The 17,804-nt window shown below is 40.7% G+C and overlaps 1 protein-coding gene across 2 annotated transcripts in view; it reads right to left on the bottom strand.

Annotated features, from left to right (window-relative positions):
* LOC132395570 (E3 ubiquitin-protein ligase HECW1-like) overlaps nucleotides 1-17,804 on the bottom strand; it is a 437,822-nt gene that overhangs the window by 126,432 nt on the left and 293,586 nt on the right. For both annotated transcript variants that reach the window (XM_059972368.1, XM_059972369.1), the window contains exon 11: nucleotides 5,220-5,370. In XM_059972368.1, the coding sequence (XP_059828351.1) occupies nucleotides 5,220-5,370 (151 nt within the window). The remainder of the gene's footprint in view (nucleotides 1-5,219; nucleotides 5,371-17,804) is intronic.

Genomic DNA, 17,804 nt, shown 5'->3' with positions numbered 1-17,804 from the left:
TAGCTTGCTGATTAAAGAAGCGATACGGGTAACGGGAAGACATGCTTAACGATTGAACAATAACGGTGTTAATGCGCTGAGGCTGATAAGTGGGCCAAAGGGGTAATCACATTTGTAATTTTGTAATGAGATTAAAGAAGAATGTAGGGTATAAAAAACTGTGCAAAGTGTAATTCGGCACTCAATCTAGCAGGAGCTGGTTGGGTCCGACTCTGCAGACTCGAAAAATAAAGTTTACCGTTCTGCAAATTGCTGAGACTCAGTGTGTTTCTGACACCCCATCTTCTCGGTACCCCACCAGAGATAGGGTTTCTCTTGTCCTCACCTACCACCCCACCAGCTCCACATCCAGCACATTATTCTCCATCAGAATCCCCCTTCTCCATCCCTGTATCTCTTTCACCAATCAACTTCCGGCTCTTTAGTTCATCCCCTCCTCCCAGTTTCACCTATCACCTGTGTTCCTCCCCTCTCCCCTCCTCCCGGTTTCACCTATCACCTGTGTTCCTCCACTCCTTCCCCCTCCTCCCGGTTTCACCTATCACCTGTGTTCCTCCCCTCCTTCCCCCTCCTCCCGGTTTCACCTATCACCTGTGTTCCTCCCCTCCTTCCCCCTCCTCCCAGTTTCACCTATCACCTGTGTTCCTCCCCTCCTTCCCCCTCCTCCAGGTTTCACCTATCACCTGTGTTCCTCCCCTCCTTCCCCCTCCTCCCGGTTTCACCTATCACCTGTGTTCCTCCCCTCTCCCCTCCTCCCGGTTTCCCCTATCACCTGCGTTCCTCCCCTCTCCCCTCCTCCCGGTTTCACCTATCACCTGTGTTCCTCCCCTCTCCCCTCCTCCCGGTTTCACCTATCACCTGTGTTCCTCCCCTCCTTCACCCTCCTCCCAGTTTCACCTATCACCTGTGTTCCTCCCCTCTCCCCTCCTCCCAGTTTCACCTTTCACCTGTGTTCCTCCCCTCTCCCCTCCTCCTGGTTTCACCTATCACCTGTGTTCCTCCCCTCCTTCCCCCTCCTCCCGGTTTCACCTATCACCTGTGTTCCTCCCCTCCTTCCCCCTCCTCCCGGTTTCACCTATCACCTGTGTTCCTCCCCTCCTTCCCCCTCCTCCCGGTTTCACCTATCACCTGTGTTCCTCCCCTCTCCCCTCCTCCCGGTTTCACCTATCACCTGTGTTCCTCCCCTCTCCCCTCCTCCCGGTTTCACCTATCACCTGTGTTCCTCCCCTCTCCCCTCCTCCCGGTTTCACCTATCACCTGTGTTCCTCCCCTCTCCCCTCCTCCCGGTTTCACCTATCACCTGTGTTCCTCCCCTCTCCCCTCCTCCCAGTTTCACCTATCACCTGTGTTCCTCCCCTCTCCCCTCCTCCCGGTTTCACCTATCACCTGTGTTCCTCCCCTCTCCCCTCCTCCCGGTTTCACCTATCACCTGTGTTCCTCCCCTCTCCCCTCCTCCCAGTTTCACCTATCACCTGTGTTCCTCCCCTCTCCCCTCCTCCCGGTTTCACCTATCACCTGTGTTCCTTCCTCCCCTTCCCCTACTTGCTAACTGACTCCTCAGCCTTTTTAAAAAATCCAGTCCTGATGAAGGGTCTTGGTCTGAAACATCGACTGTACTCTTTTCCACAGATGCCGCCTGGTCTGCTGAGTTCCTCCAGCATTTGTGTGTGTTGTTGATTTTAAATGTAAGTTTATATGAGGATAGTTGAAAAAAGATCATGCTACATCCACCTGTTGGTGAGATTATGCCTAAACTATTTGACTTAATTTTGGTCTCCTTTACCATAGCGAAAGTGTAGAGACAATACAACAGATTTCTCCTGGGGTGATGTGGTTGGTTGACAAGAAGAAGAAATTAGATAGACTCAGTTTGAAGGTTCCTTAAGGTTGTTATAGCTGGGGGTGGTGGTAGGGAAAAACTCCCACTACCTATTAGATGCTCTCAATGGTGTGTGCCTCATATAACCTCTTTCAACCAAGTCCAGCTCCTAGTCTTCACATGTGGCTTAGCTACTAAGCCTGACGGAACTGTTTCTACAGACAGGAGAATGGGCAAAAGTGGGTTACTTAATATGATTCGCTTCGAGCCCCCTCACCTTAAATCTATGACCTCCAGTTATTGATTCCCACCCCTGGGAAAAAGGACTGCACAATGATCCTATCTATACCCGTCATGATTTATACACCTCTTTAAGATCATTCCTCATTCTCCTATTCTCAGCCTCTCTCCATAACTCTGTCCCTCAAGTCGGGACAACATGCTTGTAAATCTCTTGTGCACTCTTTCCAACGTAATGGCGTCTATCTTAATATAGGGAGACTAAAACTGAACACAATATTCCAAAGGCAGTCCCACCATTGTCTTGTACAACAGCAACATAGCATCCTAACTCCTGCGCAGAAAAATTTGACTGATGCAGACCAGCATGCTTATACTCCTAGGCACCTCTATTCTACAACACTCCCCACCATTCACTGTGAAAGCTCTAATCTCACTTGTCTGCCCAAAATGCAACAGATGACATAGCTTAGCACTGATTTTGGGAGAACACCGCTAATCACAGTCTTCTAGTTGTAAAACAATCTTCCACGATCATACTCTTGTTCCCTACCATCAAGCCAATTGTGTATTCAGTTAGCCAGCTCTTCCTCGATTCCATGTGATCTAACTTTTCATAGCGGCTACTGTGCGGGACCTTATCAAAGGCCTTGCTGAAAACCATACAGAAGGTGTCTATGGCCTTGCCTTCATCAATCTTCTTGGCAAAGAACTCAATCAAATCTGTAAGACGTAATCTCCCATGCATAAAGCCATGCTGACAATCTCGAATCAACCCATATCTTTCCAAATAATTGCATAACTTATTCCTCAGAATCGTCTTCAGTTGCAGAATGGTAGCTTCTCAGAGTAAGGTGTAAGCCTTGGAAGATTGAGATGAGAAGAAATTTTGATACTCAAGAGGTTATGGACTATGTGGAATTCTTCCCCCGCAGGGTTGTGTGGAGACTCAGTCATAGATCTCTGTATACCAGTGTTAAATATTCTCACCCTTTCAGGCAGAGCATTCCAAATCCTAATTGCTTGCTACATAAAATATTTCCCTTCAAACTGCTTCTGGGAACTTTGACCATTATCTTAAATCCCTTTTCTTTGGGTATTGATCCTTTAGCCCTTGGAAAGAGTTTCATTTTATTTATTTTGTCTAAACCCTCCCATCAACTCTTCTCAGACTTCCCTGATCTTATGGAAAATAGTCCCAGTTTCTGCACTTATCCAGAGAATTACAGCCCATTCCTGCAACCATTTTTTAAAATTATGGCTTTGTTTAAGTACCTTGCCCAGAAGTGGATACAGTACTCAAGCTGAGCTGTTACATCCTCACTTTGGAACCTTCTGGAGTGTACACCTGCATTTATAAATCTTACAAACCTTATTAATTGTCACGTTATCTACCTCGGTATCTACAAACGTTTGTACAAGGATTTGTGCACAAATACCATCTGGCATTTCAGTTCTTCCATCCTCTCCAGATTTAGTGAGTCTGTACATTTTAATCATACCTGATTCTTCTCTATCTCTCACTGCTTCGGCATAACCAAAGATCACAGACGTTCACTCTTCTCCCCTTTCCCATCAGGTGTAAGAGAGAAAAGCCTGATAGCATGCACCACCGGGCCCAAAGACAGCTTGTACTCTGCTGTTGTAAGACAAGTGAATGGCTCCCTGGTACGGTAAGATTCACTCCCGACCTCACAATCTACCTTGTTAAAATCTTACACTTTATAGTCTACCTGCACTCTGTAGTGCTTACACTTTATTCTGCATTCTGTTGGTGTTTTACCTTGTTGCACCTCAATATATTGTGATAAATTGATCTGTATGATGAGTCTGCAAGGCAGGTTTTTCACTGTACTTCAGTACATGTGACAATAATAAACCAATTCCAGTTCTCCATACAACATGTATCATCACACTCTCCAGAACTGAATTTCCTGTAGCACCTGTCTCCTCTAATCAACTAGCTTTTTCACGTCCTTTTCTAATCAATTACTATCTCCCCAATGTCTGCTACAATTCCAAGGGAGACTCAGAGCTATAAGGGACCAAGTATACAGCAGTGATCTCTTGCAGCCATTTTGAATAGTGCCATGAAGAAATTGGGAAGCAAGTAGGCTTGGTGAATGTAGTGCCATACTGCTGCATCCCTCTTTAATAAATACTATATATGTGTAAATTTCTTTAACTACATAATTTTGTTAACATGACAAAGTTTAGGATGATCCAGATTTTCAATGTATTTACTTGTTTGAAATAGCTATTAAAATTTACAAAGTAATTCTGCCAAGTATTGTGACTTCACTTGAAGCTACAGAAGGATGGGCTGAACCATGGCAGGGTATCAGGAAAACTCCAGTGGAGGTTTTCCCTCAAACGAGTTTATGTCACATTGCTCAGCATCAATAGCTTCTCGTGACAATATTTTCAGCTGAGATGTTGAATATGCTAATCATGGAGAGAATTACTTCTCATTTATGTCTCCTGTCTACATGCATCGATGAACCTCAGACAGATTCAGTTACAATCCAGTTCATATGTCTTGTCTTCAAGCATCAACATCTTACTTAGTCTCAGATAGCAACTCATTTGTAATCTAACACTGTTCTCTTTCCTTCTCACGCTCTACTATTCAGGTATTTGGATACGGTGTCTGGACAGTGTTATTTTGCTCTATAGAAATTGTAGAATCTATCATTTTGCATCTTTTCACATTCTTGGATCATTTTGAAATACATTAAGCAACAAACTAAAGTAGGTACAGAATACATTGTTCACATTCTTGGTGATCTTTGAATACCATGCAACTTGATATTGAATCCCTCACCAAAAAAATCAGTACCATTGAATAACAGAATGGTTATTGCCCAGGAATCTATCAAGTCCATGCCAACTCTTTACCAGCTCATGAGTACTTTCTCCGTAGCCTTGCAAATTTTCCTTCACCGTATATTTATGTGATTCATTCTAGAAGACCACAATGGACATATTAGTTTTCATTCATTGCCTACACTGTAACTCTCTCTGTTCTGTGAGAGAATTGACTGCCATAACCATCGATACATAAGTGTGCACACACACTAACAGAATAGTCAAACGAATGGAGAACTTTCCAGTCACATTCTCTCTTAACACTGTGATGAGTGGTGAATGCACCACCTACCGCCGGTTAAGCTGTTCCATTTGTTGGATGGAGTTCGACCTGCGCAAACCATCGAGCGTAGCAGCTGTTGTAGGCCGTTGCCATGTTGTCGTCCGGTTTACATGATCCACATAAAACACCCTCCCGTGGCTATCAATTCGTGCTTCCCAATCTGGAATTTAACAAGACTTATTTTTAGCTTCTACGGTTGAAAATCAAAGAATTTTAATTTCATGCTGTAATACAACTAAACATCACAAAAATCTGTAATTTTATCTGCAGAGAATTATGGACACAGGGCAGCATATCCCCTAGTAACTCTGCCTATACTTCACACAGCCTCAGTAAAGATGCTATCATAATCAAAGATCTCATCCACCCCAAATACTCACTCTTTCCCCGCCTCCTATCAGCCAGAATGTACAAAATCTGAAGGCATGTATCTCCAGGCTCAAGGACAGCTTTGATCCACTACTGAATGTTTCCCCAGTTTGATAAACTGGACTTGAGCTCATGATCTACCTTGTGACCTTGCACCTATCAGGATTGCATCTACTCTGTACCATAACTATTCTGCATTCTGTTACTGTCTTATGTTGTACTACTTCAATGTACTGTTGTACTGGATTGATCTGCATGAATGGATTCTGAGTCAACTTCTTCTCTGTACTTCGAGGCATGACAATAATATGCCAGTTTGCCAATTTCTGTTGAAAGTGAAGGAGAGTTTCTAATGGGAAATTCAACAATTCAGATAAAATCAGAAGACACTGGAACAGAATTAGGCCATTTGGCCAATCGAGTCTGCTTTGCCATTCAATCATGGCTGATCCTTTTTTCTCCTGCTCAGCCCCACTCCCTGGTCTACTCCCTGTAATCTTTGATGCCATGTCCAATCAAGAATATATCAAGCTCTCTCTTAAATATACCTAATGATCCAGCCTCCACAGCTGCCTGTGGTAACAAGTTCCACAAATTCACCACCCACTGGCTAAAGAAAAAATTCTGTTTTAAATGGACACCGCCCTATCCTGAGGCTGTGCCCTCTTGTCCTAGAAAATCCTTTCCACATCCACTTTGTCTAGCCCAGGCATGGGCAAACTACGGCCCGCGGGCCATATGCGGCCCGTTAAACTTTTTAATCCGGCCCGCAGAACTTGATGAAATTATATTAATAAACCTTGTTAACGTTTTTTCCCCGCAATTCTGGCGTTTTCCCTATAGATGACGCACTCTATATACATTGACCTTTGTTGAGGTGCAGCGTATTACTCCACATTTGCACTTTACTCTTTGTTCGGCTCGACCGATTTGTGTGAACAGGTGTTCAGCGTCATGAACATCAACAAAGCCAGCCACAGATCCAAGTTAACTGACCAACACCTCAGATCCATCCTGAGAATCGCCACAACAAAACTAAATCCAGACTTTGATGCGCTGGCTAAAAAGGGAGACCAAAAACACTGTTCCCACTGAAATTAAAAATAAGTTTCTTCATTGTGTTATGTAAAAAATGCATTTGAAAATATTTTTTTCAATAAGCCTTACATGTTACATGTCATTTCTGTTAAGTGATGGACACGAGTAGTGCTTAGGTGCACGTACGTTCTCAAAATAAAAAAAATGCGCTCCAGATCAAATAACGCGCTCCGCATGCTGGCGCGCTGTCAGTGTTCTGTCTTTGTGCTGGTCGTTGTTGAGTTTTGGCACAGGGGACAATTGAATAAGAAGGAGCAGGACAAGTAGACCAGCATTTCCTTTATTTTTGAAATAAAGACAGTCAGGAGGAGAGTGATGATGATAATATCTTGAAGGATAACAGAATTTTCAGTGCTTTAAAATAATAACTGTTACTATTAAAAAAGCTGTATTTTATTCATTTAATTTTCAGTGTTTTAAAAGTCATTTCAATAAATAGCTAAATACCATGGGACTTCAAAGACAGATATTTTGTTGTAATGCATTTGTTCATTTTCAATTGAAATTAAAGCACATGTTTTCTACATATCCCATGATATTTTATTTTCTCTTATGAGGTGTATTACCAAAACACTCCATCCATCTGCTCCTGGTCTGGCTCCCCTGTCAAATTTTAGAACCCTTTGTGGCCCACAAGTCAAAAAGTTTGCCCACCCCTGGTCTAGCCTTTTCAACATTCAAAAGGCTTCAATGAGATCCAACCTCATCTTTCTAAATTCCAGTGAGTACAGACCCAAAGCCATCCAACGTTCCTTGTATGATAACCCTTTCATTCCTGATCATCTGTGTGAACCTCCTCTGAATCCTCTCCAATGTCAGCACATCTTTACTTAGATGAGGAGCCCAAAACTGTTCACAATACTCAAGGTGAGGCCTCAGCAGTACCTTATAAAGCCTCAATATCACATTGCTGCTCTTGTATTCTACATCTCTTGAAATGAATACCAACATTGCATTTGTGTTCCTCACCCCGACTTATCTGCAAGTTTACCTTCAGGGTGTTCTGCACAAGGACTCCCAAGTCCCTCTTCATCTCAGATTTTTGGACCCCCCCCCCCCCCCCCGTTTAGAAAATAGTCTGCACATGTATTTACCAAAGTGCATGACCATGTATTTTCCAACATTGTATTTCATTTGCCACTTTTTTGCCCATTCTCTTAATCTGTATAAGCCTTTCTACATCCTACCTGTTTCCTCAACACCACCTGCCCCTCCACCAATCTTCGTATCATCTGCATACTGGGCAACAAAGCCATCTATTCGATCATCTAAATCATTTATATAATTCATATGTCAATAATTTTCTATTTTTTGTTATTTTTGTACAATTGATGAATGTATCAATAAAAAAGCTTTCTGACAGTATTACAATATGGCCAATCAAAAGATATCTAGCTTGGACTCTGGAATAAATGCTACATTGTAAATGGGGAAATATCAAGTCCCATGTTCTACAAATGCGGCCAAAAAAAACAACTCATTGGAAAATTATTTCCAGCAGTCCTTGTGAGTACTTTTGGCTGATTTAGTCTCTTGCTCTCATTTTTTGCTACTATACTGATGGCCTTTAGCAGGTGTAACGTAGCAGTATTGATTATCGCTCTGAGGCTTACATGATTGATACAACAAGAACACTGTACAGCAGATCTAGACGATAACTTCAACACTTTCTTAAGAAATTCAGTATGGACATCAAATGGTAATCTTACCAACAAAGCTCAAATCCTCATAAACGGATAACAAATAATACATTTAAGAGCGTGAATCTCAATTATTCTGCATCAAAGTGTCCTGAGTAACATCATGCTGGGGAAAAAAATCAACACTTACAGCAGCAATTGTTGAAAGGGACAGGGTTTCAAGTTGATAACTCTTCATCCCAAATTCTGCTTCTCTTTGAAGAGGTGCTACCTAAACTACTGAGAGGTTACAACGCCTATTATTCTAATGTTAAAATTCTGCCATCTGCAGACCTACCTTTTGATTGTCAAACCAATATCCTAGACTGATTAAGAGAGTGAAAACAATCAGTAATAAAAGGGTGGGAGTGAAATTAAACTTTAAGTTGTCATTAAGGCATCAAAATAGTTCCGAGATATTTTCCAATTTAAAAAATAAAGTTCACCTATTTCAATTTGTAAGTATCATCTGCCCTCTTAACCAGCAGTCTGATTCTTCAGAGATTCTCTGTAATTTCATACATTTGAAAAATAAGCTTACCAGTTTGAGGTTCATACTGATATTTTGAAATCAAATATAAACGTAGTACTAAATTGTCATTAACTTCAAAAAGGAATATGTGATGTAAACAGACCACATGGAGAAAAAGAAAGATACCTACACTACTGGCAGAGCTTGTCTCTGCAGTCCTATTGTGAAAAAAAATCATGATTTAAGGATTGCATCCAAAGTAACGTTAGGAAATGGAGGTAAAATTTGGCAATATTTATATAAAGGATTGATTGCAGCTGTTCAAGATATTTAAGATTTTAATCCTGGAAATCATGTTTAGTTTTTTGCTAACACACACATAATTGAACAATGATGTCCTAATAAAGATGCTGTCTTGGAAGTGTCTTGCAGATTTATACTGTAAATGCTCTGGTTATACAGAAAAGATAATGGAAGCAGATGCACTTAGACAGTGTCCATAATAACAGAATTGGAGAAGAAATGCTTTGAAGACCTGACAATTTTGAATACATTATGTGGAATTTCACCAATGATCAAATCTCTTCAACAGAGGTAGAAGACAGGCATATGCCAGATAATATTACATAAAAAAATTATGCCACATTCTCCATATAGGCAGAACCGGGAAGAATAAATGGACTTGTGCTCTCATTTCAAACACTAAAGTTTTGCAGTCTATTGCACTAAAAAATGTTACATGCCATAATGGATTATAAATGTACCTTCTGCTTCCCTTTTCAGGTGCTAATGTAAGAACCAGGAGTTCATAATTAATTTCAAAGGCAAGTGGCAGACTGAAGCAATGAAAGCATTACTCACACCGAACTTTCGACCAGAAGCTAGCAACTTGGAACAAATGAAGAGGAATTCACCCCGAGAAGAACTTGAAATCAAAGTGAGTAATAAGTAGCAGAACAAATAGGGATGATTCAGGGCAGGAGAGTCTGGTTTGGCAAGCAGTCACTCTGGGTGGACCTCATTAAGCTTCTTGTGCAAAAATATTTTACCTTATCACATGCCATAACGTCTGGTTGAGTACATGGACAGTAAGGAGATGATTATGAACACTGTTACATTAAATATTACCTATTAATGAAGTAATAAATATACAGTATGTTGATGAAATCCTTATGGATGTCATTTTTAGCCTCAATTGCATTTATGAAAACAAATAGGCTGTCCCACAAAAATACCAAAGTGCTCAGTGTTATCACTGGATTCAAATGATAGGAAAGAAATTACGTGCACATCCCAAACTCCACTGGTTGTTGACACAAAGCAGCATGTTTCACTGTATGTTTCGACGCACATGTGACAAATAAAGCAAATAGTTTTGCAATGCCCTGGTAAAGATTTCTACTGTTATTCTGTGAGGTATTTTTATTTTAGCATTTTTCTACAAAAGCAGTGTGTCCTGGTATCAATAGCATTTTGTATTTGGCTAAAGATAAGGAGCCATCTTGTCCAACTTAGGAATATCGTGTCAGCCAAATGGGGCTGTCTTGGTATGTGTTGTAACTTTTTGCCCAGTGAAAGCAACATTCAAGGGGGCAGGGTGGGATGAGTCTGATGGACTGTGGTCTGGTTTGGGGTCTTTTGGCGGGATCTGCCGAGTGGGACATAAGAGAAGATGCTCGTTGAATGTCATTGGAAGGAGAGTTCCCGTTGAAAGAATTGCTTTGTGCAGATGAATGGCTCAAAAGGAGTAAGTGCCAATACTCCTGAGTTATCCTGTTCGTTTGAGATGGTCTTCAAGGAAAGTTCGAACTGTGGCTGGAGTCCTTCACGCAGAATGTGGGTTCAATGCATGACAACAATGATACTCTCAACTATGGTGTACGGTCTGTCCGATAATTCTTGGTGACCGATAATTGTGTATGGGGCAGTATTTACACAGTATTCAGTACGATCAATGTTCCTTAATAGGAACATCCCAGCTTCCGTGTTTGGTGGAAGCCAAATCACACCAATCACACCTTTCACACCAATGCTTTTGAAAGGTGGCCTACTCACTGCTGAGTCACATGACTGTTAACATAGTTAGCTAACAAGCCACATTTGTATAGGAGCCCCGATGAGGGAGGGTTATATTTAAAAAGTATTTTATTACAAAAATGCCTTGTTGTTTTGTGTTGCATCAAAAATTAGGAGGAAATGCTCACTGTGCATTTATAAACATGATCTTCCTAGCATGAGTCAATCACAGAAAAATCATAAAAGCTGGTGAGTAAAGAAAGGAATTCCAGGGATGGAAAATTATTGGACAGGATTGAAGTTTTCTAACATTGTTTGCCTGATTTTTCTTGCTGTTTATCTCATGTTTATTAAAGAATGAAACAGGCAGCAGCTATTGATTAATCACATAGACTTCTAACTTCCAACTGTTGTGTTTGCAGCAACATTATAGAGCTCTGAATCTATATTTGAGATGAAGTTGACCAGTAATTTTGTAAATGGAGTAATAACAGAACACATGAGTTTAAGGATATCTTCCACAGGAATCTTACAGATCTGGCCTTTTATATATTTCCTTTGGCAATTTCTTAAAGTTTTATTTTATAACTCTAGCTTCTTCTACATTTATTAGTTTCTAAAAAAATTCCATGGAAGTATTTAGTGAGTAAGGTTTATGGTGATGATCTCATCTGGGCTCAATGGTATGTTGTGTTAAAGATTTGCAGATTCCTTCCACATACCTAAGCCATTAACAGAAGTGTAACTAGTTCCTTATGGCAAACACACCCATGATAATTCTACCTGCAGGTTCATGAATTATACAAGTGTTCGTGACAGAAGGCAAGAATATTCATTTAGCAATGTTTTTAGAACCGGGGTAGAAAGGATCAATAAATGTAGATATGGAATGCAAATGTGGAGAGTGTTTTGATTTTTATTGTATTCTATTACATATTTGCACATACATCTAGACATGCATGCAGTAAAGACAACTAGAAGATAAGAGAAGTTTAAATTTTCACAAAGGATAGAATAGCAGAACATCCCCAATAATGAAGACAATTAAGTTATAGAATGGATTTAGTACCAATTTTGAAAACAAGGCAGTAAAAGCAACAAGGCAAAGTAATTTGTTGTGGTTAAATTTAATACTTGGTTCAAGAGTGAGAAGTGAGAATTACAAGCCAAATTTGAAAGGTTTGATGAATAAACTGATCACCATTTTAATTCAGTGTTGCTTGCTGAGAGCTAATCCCACAGAGGTTAGCACAAAATGAAAGAGTCTTAAAACAAAGAAAATTAACTGCAATTAAAATACACAAGAAATGTGACTCCAAACATATGAGCATTATTAGAATACAGTCAAAAGTCCCTTTACTCAGTGGCTCCATTCGAGATTAATTCCTCACATCACTCTGATACATGATAAGACCGTAAGACATAGGAGCAGAATCAGGCCATCTGGCCCATCGAGTCAGCTTTGCCATTTAATCATGGCTGATCCTTTTTTCTTCTCCTCCTCAACCCCAGTTCCCGGTCTTCTCCTCATAACCTTTGATGCCACGTCCAATCAATAATCTATCATCTCTGCTCTAAATACATCCAACAACCTGGCCTTCACAGCTGCATGTGGCAACAAATTCCAGAATTCCAGGATAGAGGCCCCTCTATCCTGAGGTGTGCCCTCTTGACCAAGACTCTCCCATCATGCAAAATATCTTATCCACATCTACTCTGTCCAGTCCTTTCAACACTTGAAAGCTTTCAATCAGATACCCCCTCATCCTTCTGAATTTCATCAAGTACAGACCTAGAGCCATCAAACGTTCCTCATATGATACCCTTTCATTCCTGGAATCATCCTTGTGAACCTCCTCTGGACCCTCTCCAATGCTAGCACATCTTTTCTAAGATGAGGGGCTCAAAATGGTTCACAATATTCAAGGTGAGGCCTCACCAGTGCCTCATTATAAAGCCTCAGCATCACATCCCTGCTCTTGTATTCTAGACCTCTTGAAATGAATACTAACATGACATTTTCCTTCCTCACCATATACTCAACCTGCAAGTTAACCTTCAGGGTGTTCTGCACAAGGACTTTGCATCTCAGATTGTTGGATTTTCTCCGTTTATAAAATAGTCCGCACATTTATTTCTACTACCAAAGTTCATGATCATGCATTTTCCAACATTGTATTTCACTTGCCACCTTCTTGCCCATTCTCCTAATCTTAAGTCCTTTTGCATTCTACCAGTTTCCTCAACACTACCTGCCCCTCCACCAATCTTCAGATCATCTACAAACTTAGCAACAAAGCCATCTATTCCATCATCTAAATCATTTATATACAGCATAAAAAAAGTGGTCCCAACACCAACCCCTGCAGAACATAACTAGTCACTGGCAGCCAACCAAAAAAGGATCCTTTTATTCCCACTCGCTGCCTCCTACCAATCAGCCAATGCTCCAACCATGTTAGTAACTTTCCAGTAATACCAAGGGCCCTTAACTTGGTAAGCAGCCTCATGTGTGGCATCTTGTCAAGGGCCTTCAGAAGCTCAAAATATACTACACCCACTGCATCCCCTCTATCTATCCTACTTACAATCTCCTCAAAGAATTTCAACATGTGCCATCAGGCAGGATTTTCCCTGAAGGAAACCATGCTGACTTTGTACTATCTTGTCCTGTGTTACCAAGTACTCCATCACCTCATCCTTAACAATTGACTCTAACAACTTCCCAACCACTGAGGTCAGCCTAACTGGTCTATAATTTCCTTTCTTCTACCTTCCTCCTTTCATAAAGAATGGAGTGACATTTGCAATTTTCATGTCCTCTGGCACCATGCCTGAGTCTAATAATTTTTGGAAGATCATTTCTAATGCCACCACAATCTCTAATGCTACCCCTTTCAGAATCCTAGGGTGTAGTTCATCTGGTCCGGGTGACTTGCGTACCTTTAGGATGTTTTTTAGCATTTTGTGTACCGTCTCTCTTGTAATAGTAACTGCACCCACTTCCCTTCTTTCACACACTACAACATTAGGCATACTACAGTCTTCCACAGTGAAGACTGAGGCAAAATATTCATTTATTTAATCAGCCATCTCCTCGTTCCCCATTATTATTTCTCTTGCCTCATTTTCTAGTGATCGTATGTCCACTCTCATTTCTCTTTTATTTTTAACATATTTGAAAAAACTCTTACTATCCACTTTAATATTATTTGCTGGCTTGCTTTCATATTTCATCTTTTCATTTCTAATGATTTTTTAGTTGCTCTCTGTAGGTTTTTAAAAACTTCCCAATCCTCTATCTTCCCACTAATTTTTACTTTCTTGTATGCCCTTTATTTTGCTTTTACAATAGCTTTGACTTCCCTTGTCAGACACGGTTGTATTATTTTACCATTTGGGTATTTCTTCATTTTTGGAATACATAAGTTCTGCACCTTGCTCATTTTTCCCAGAAATGCACACCATTGCTGCTCTGCTGGCATCCCTACCAAATTTAGGGCCTTTGCACCTAAGGGTATGATCAAAGGAGAACAATTAAATTCAGGGACAGCCAAGAAGTCAGTTATAGAACTAAGGAGTCATGGGATCATCAACTGATTTGCAAACCAACGCGTGGTTTTTAAAATTAAGACATCACGTTAACTGGGAACTCTTCTGTGTCAGCAAATGCAGTGACATGAGAAATGGAACTTGCTGTGTTGGAAGATGGGCAGCATGAGTTTTTCGATTAGCCACTTATACACCGGATCGAACAGGAAGATCAACCAGATGAGGATTAGATTAAATTGAACCCAATGCACCATTAGGTTACACAAACACCTCTAAGTTTGTATTCTTTTATCCGTTAACTTTGCAGGTGGGCATGATTTTATTAGTTTCATTTCCAATTGAATTGAAAGGTTTAAATATCTACAGTCAGATTTTAAATTATATACAATTAGAATTAATAACAAGTTTTTCCACAAAGGAAAACTGATCCTCAGTATATTGTGTAACAGTGAACAATCAGCATTTTGTGTTGTGTGTTGTCACCTCAGCCTATCATGCAAAGCATATATTCATTCTTGAATGTGGGTGTAAAGGGCATGAATTCTATCTCTACAGGTGACCCAAAATGTGAAGGAACAGTAAAATGAGAGGATAACAGCAGACTTGAAATATTAGTTTGCCCTTCCACTTCACTGCATTCAGTGCAGGCGATGTATTCCACACTGGAGAAACTAAAGGCAAATTGTGTGACCTCTCTGCAAATCAACTTTGTTCAGTCAGCATGGGTGGCTCTCAGCTTCTAATTGCCTGTCACTTTAATTCTTCATCCTCTTCCCATCCTGATGTTTCTGTTCGTGGTTTCTTAAGCGGCTTCAACAAAGGCTAACATAAAACGGAGGGCCATGGGTAACACGAGGTAATTTCTAAAGTAAGTACATGTTTGGCACAGCATTGTGAGCTGAAGAGCCTGTATTGTGCTGTAGGTTTTCCATGTTTCTATAAGCCTGAGGAATGGCATTTGCATTTCTCAATAATTTCAGATAACCAGCCTATAGGGGTTTCAGGACCAGCTAGTTTAGATGCAAGATAAACAATTAAACATGTTTTATTCTCTCTCTCCCCTTAGAGACTTTTATTGGGCTTTTCCAGCATTGCCTTAAATTTTAGTTCCAGCAGTATTCATTTTTCTCTCTCCTCTATTATCATTTATTTCTCTTTAGTTTGACTTCTTGAAAGCATGTCAATTGAAATCAACAAATTTTCACCATGCTTTCACAGTCTACAGATTTACTTGTTGACCACACTATCACAAATATTGCCTTAGCTTCCTCCACCTTCCTCTGCACTAAAAGTATTATTTTTTTCTAGTTATTCACACCAAAACTCTGTTTATTTCTCCACAGGTGCTGACAGTCCTGTTCATAATTTCCAGCATTTTTTCCATTTCATTCAAAGAGTTACAGAGAGCTGGACAAATGGGCTGTCGATTACAGTTTTGGGTACAAATATGAAAGATTCCATTTTGCCAGAAAAAAATGAGAGGATGTTAAATTACAGCTCTATAAAGCCTTGGTTAGACCACACCTGGACTACTGTGTTCAGTTCTGGTCACCTCATTATGGGAAGGATGAGGAAGCTTTAGAGAGGGTGGAGTAGAAATTTACCAGAATACTACCTGGAAAAGAGGGCTGTCTTATGAAGATAGGTTGAGTGATCTAGGGCTTTTCTCTTTGGGGCAAAGGAGGATGAGAGGTTCAAAGTAAATATATTATCAAAGTATATATATGTCATCACATGCAAACCTGAGATTTTTTTCCTTGTGGACATACACAGTAATTCCAAGAAACACAACAGAATCAATGGAAAACCTCACCCAACAGAATGGATAATGAAAATGCAAAAGACAACTAACTGTGCAAATACAAAATTAAAAAGATGATGATGATAATAATAAAACATTAAGTGTCTAGAACATGAGGTGAAGTATCCTTGAAAGTGAGTTCATAGGTTGTGGGAACAGTTCAGTAATGGGGTGAGTGAAGTTATCCCCTCTGATTCAAGAGCCCAATGATTGAGCAGTAACAACTGTTCCTGACCTTGTGGTGTGACAACTGTCCTGAGGCTCCTGAACCTTCTCCCTAATGGCAGCAGTGAGAAGACACTGTAATGTGCCATAAGGCTTCACTGCTAATGTAATGGCCGCTCTTTAATGATCCACTGCTGAGGTAATAGTTTCTCTGTAGTAGCAATGTTTGGGTTATGGCTAGAGATAACGAAGCCTTTGGAATCTATGCTAGCCAATGAGAGGCATGTTGTTCTTTCTTGTGGGTCTGGGAGCAGGGATTTCATGATCTTTTCTCGGTGAGAGAAGAAGAGAGAAGACGCGAATGGAAAGAGTTGGCAGACTGCCATACGGAGTGGACTCAGAGTGAGGGTCCGATGGTCAGCAACGCTTGGAGGTCGATGGGGGGGGGGGGTCAAATGTATGATTCCATGAGCTTTAATGTGCACTATAGACTGTTTCATTAAAATGGGCCCTTTTTCTTTTTATTTTCTTTAGTAACCCTATAGTCAGATTAAGATTTATAAAGTTCAATTGTTTAATTGCATACAGTGTGCTGTCTGATATCTTGTGGTTTGGATTTGTAACCAGGCAGCACATCACGCAGCATCCACACAAGCAAGGTTTCTCAGTTTGGCTGGGCCAGATGCTGTCTTACCCTAGACGAACCTCAGGGTTACAAGAGCATGGCCTGGTGGTGAGGTCCTTGATGATGGATGCTGCTTTCCTGCAACAACACTCTATGTAGATGTGCTCAATTGGTGGGGAAGGCTTTACCCATGATGGTCTGGGCTGTATCCACTGCTTTTTGTAGAATTTTTCATTCAAGGGCATTTATATTTCCATACCAGGCTGTGACGCACCTGCTCAATATCCTCTCCATCACACATCTACAGAAGTTTGTCAAAGTTCTAGATGTCATGCCGAATCTTTTCAAACTTCTGAGAAAGTAGAGATTCTGCCATGCTTTCTTCATAAAGGCTCTTACATGCTGGGGCTAGAAGTAATTAAAACACTGAGGAATTTAAAGTTGGTGACTCTCTCCACCTCTGCTTCCCCCAGTGATGACTGGCTCATGGACCCCCAGTTTCCACCTTCTGAAGTTAATAATTAGCTCCTTGGTCTTGCTGACATTGAAAAAGAGGTTGTTGTGGCACTGCTCAGCCAAACTTTCAATCTCAACATGCTGATACGTTATCACCTTTGATTTGGCAAATAATAATGGTGCTATCAGGAAACTAAGGTATGGCATTGAAGTTGTGTTTAGCCTCACAGTCATACGTGTAAAGCGAGTCAAGCAAGGGGCTAAGCACACAGCCTTGTGGTGTACCTATGCTGATGGAGATTGTGGAGGAGATGTTGCTGTTGATCCAAACTGACTGGGGTCTGTAAGTGAGGAAACTGAA

This window comes from Hypanus sabinus, chromosome 6 (genome assembly GCF_030144855.1).
Source record: "Hypanus sabinus isolate sHypSab1 chromosome 6, sHypSab1.hap1, whole genome shotgun sequence".
Taxonomy (NCBI): Eukaryota; Metazoa; Chordata; class Chondrichthyes; order Myliobatiformes; family Dasyatidae; genus Hypanus; species Hypanus sabinus.
The sequence above is the reverse complement of the archived record's forward strand: the minus strand, read 5'-3'. Positions and strand labels throughout refer to the sequence as shown.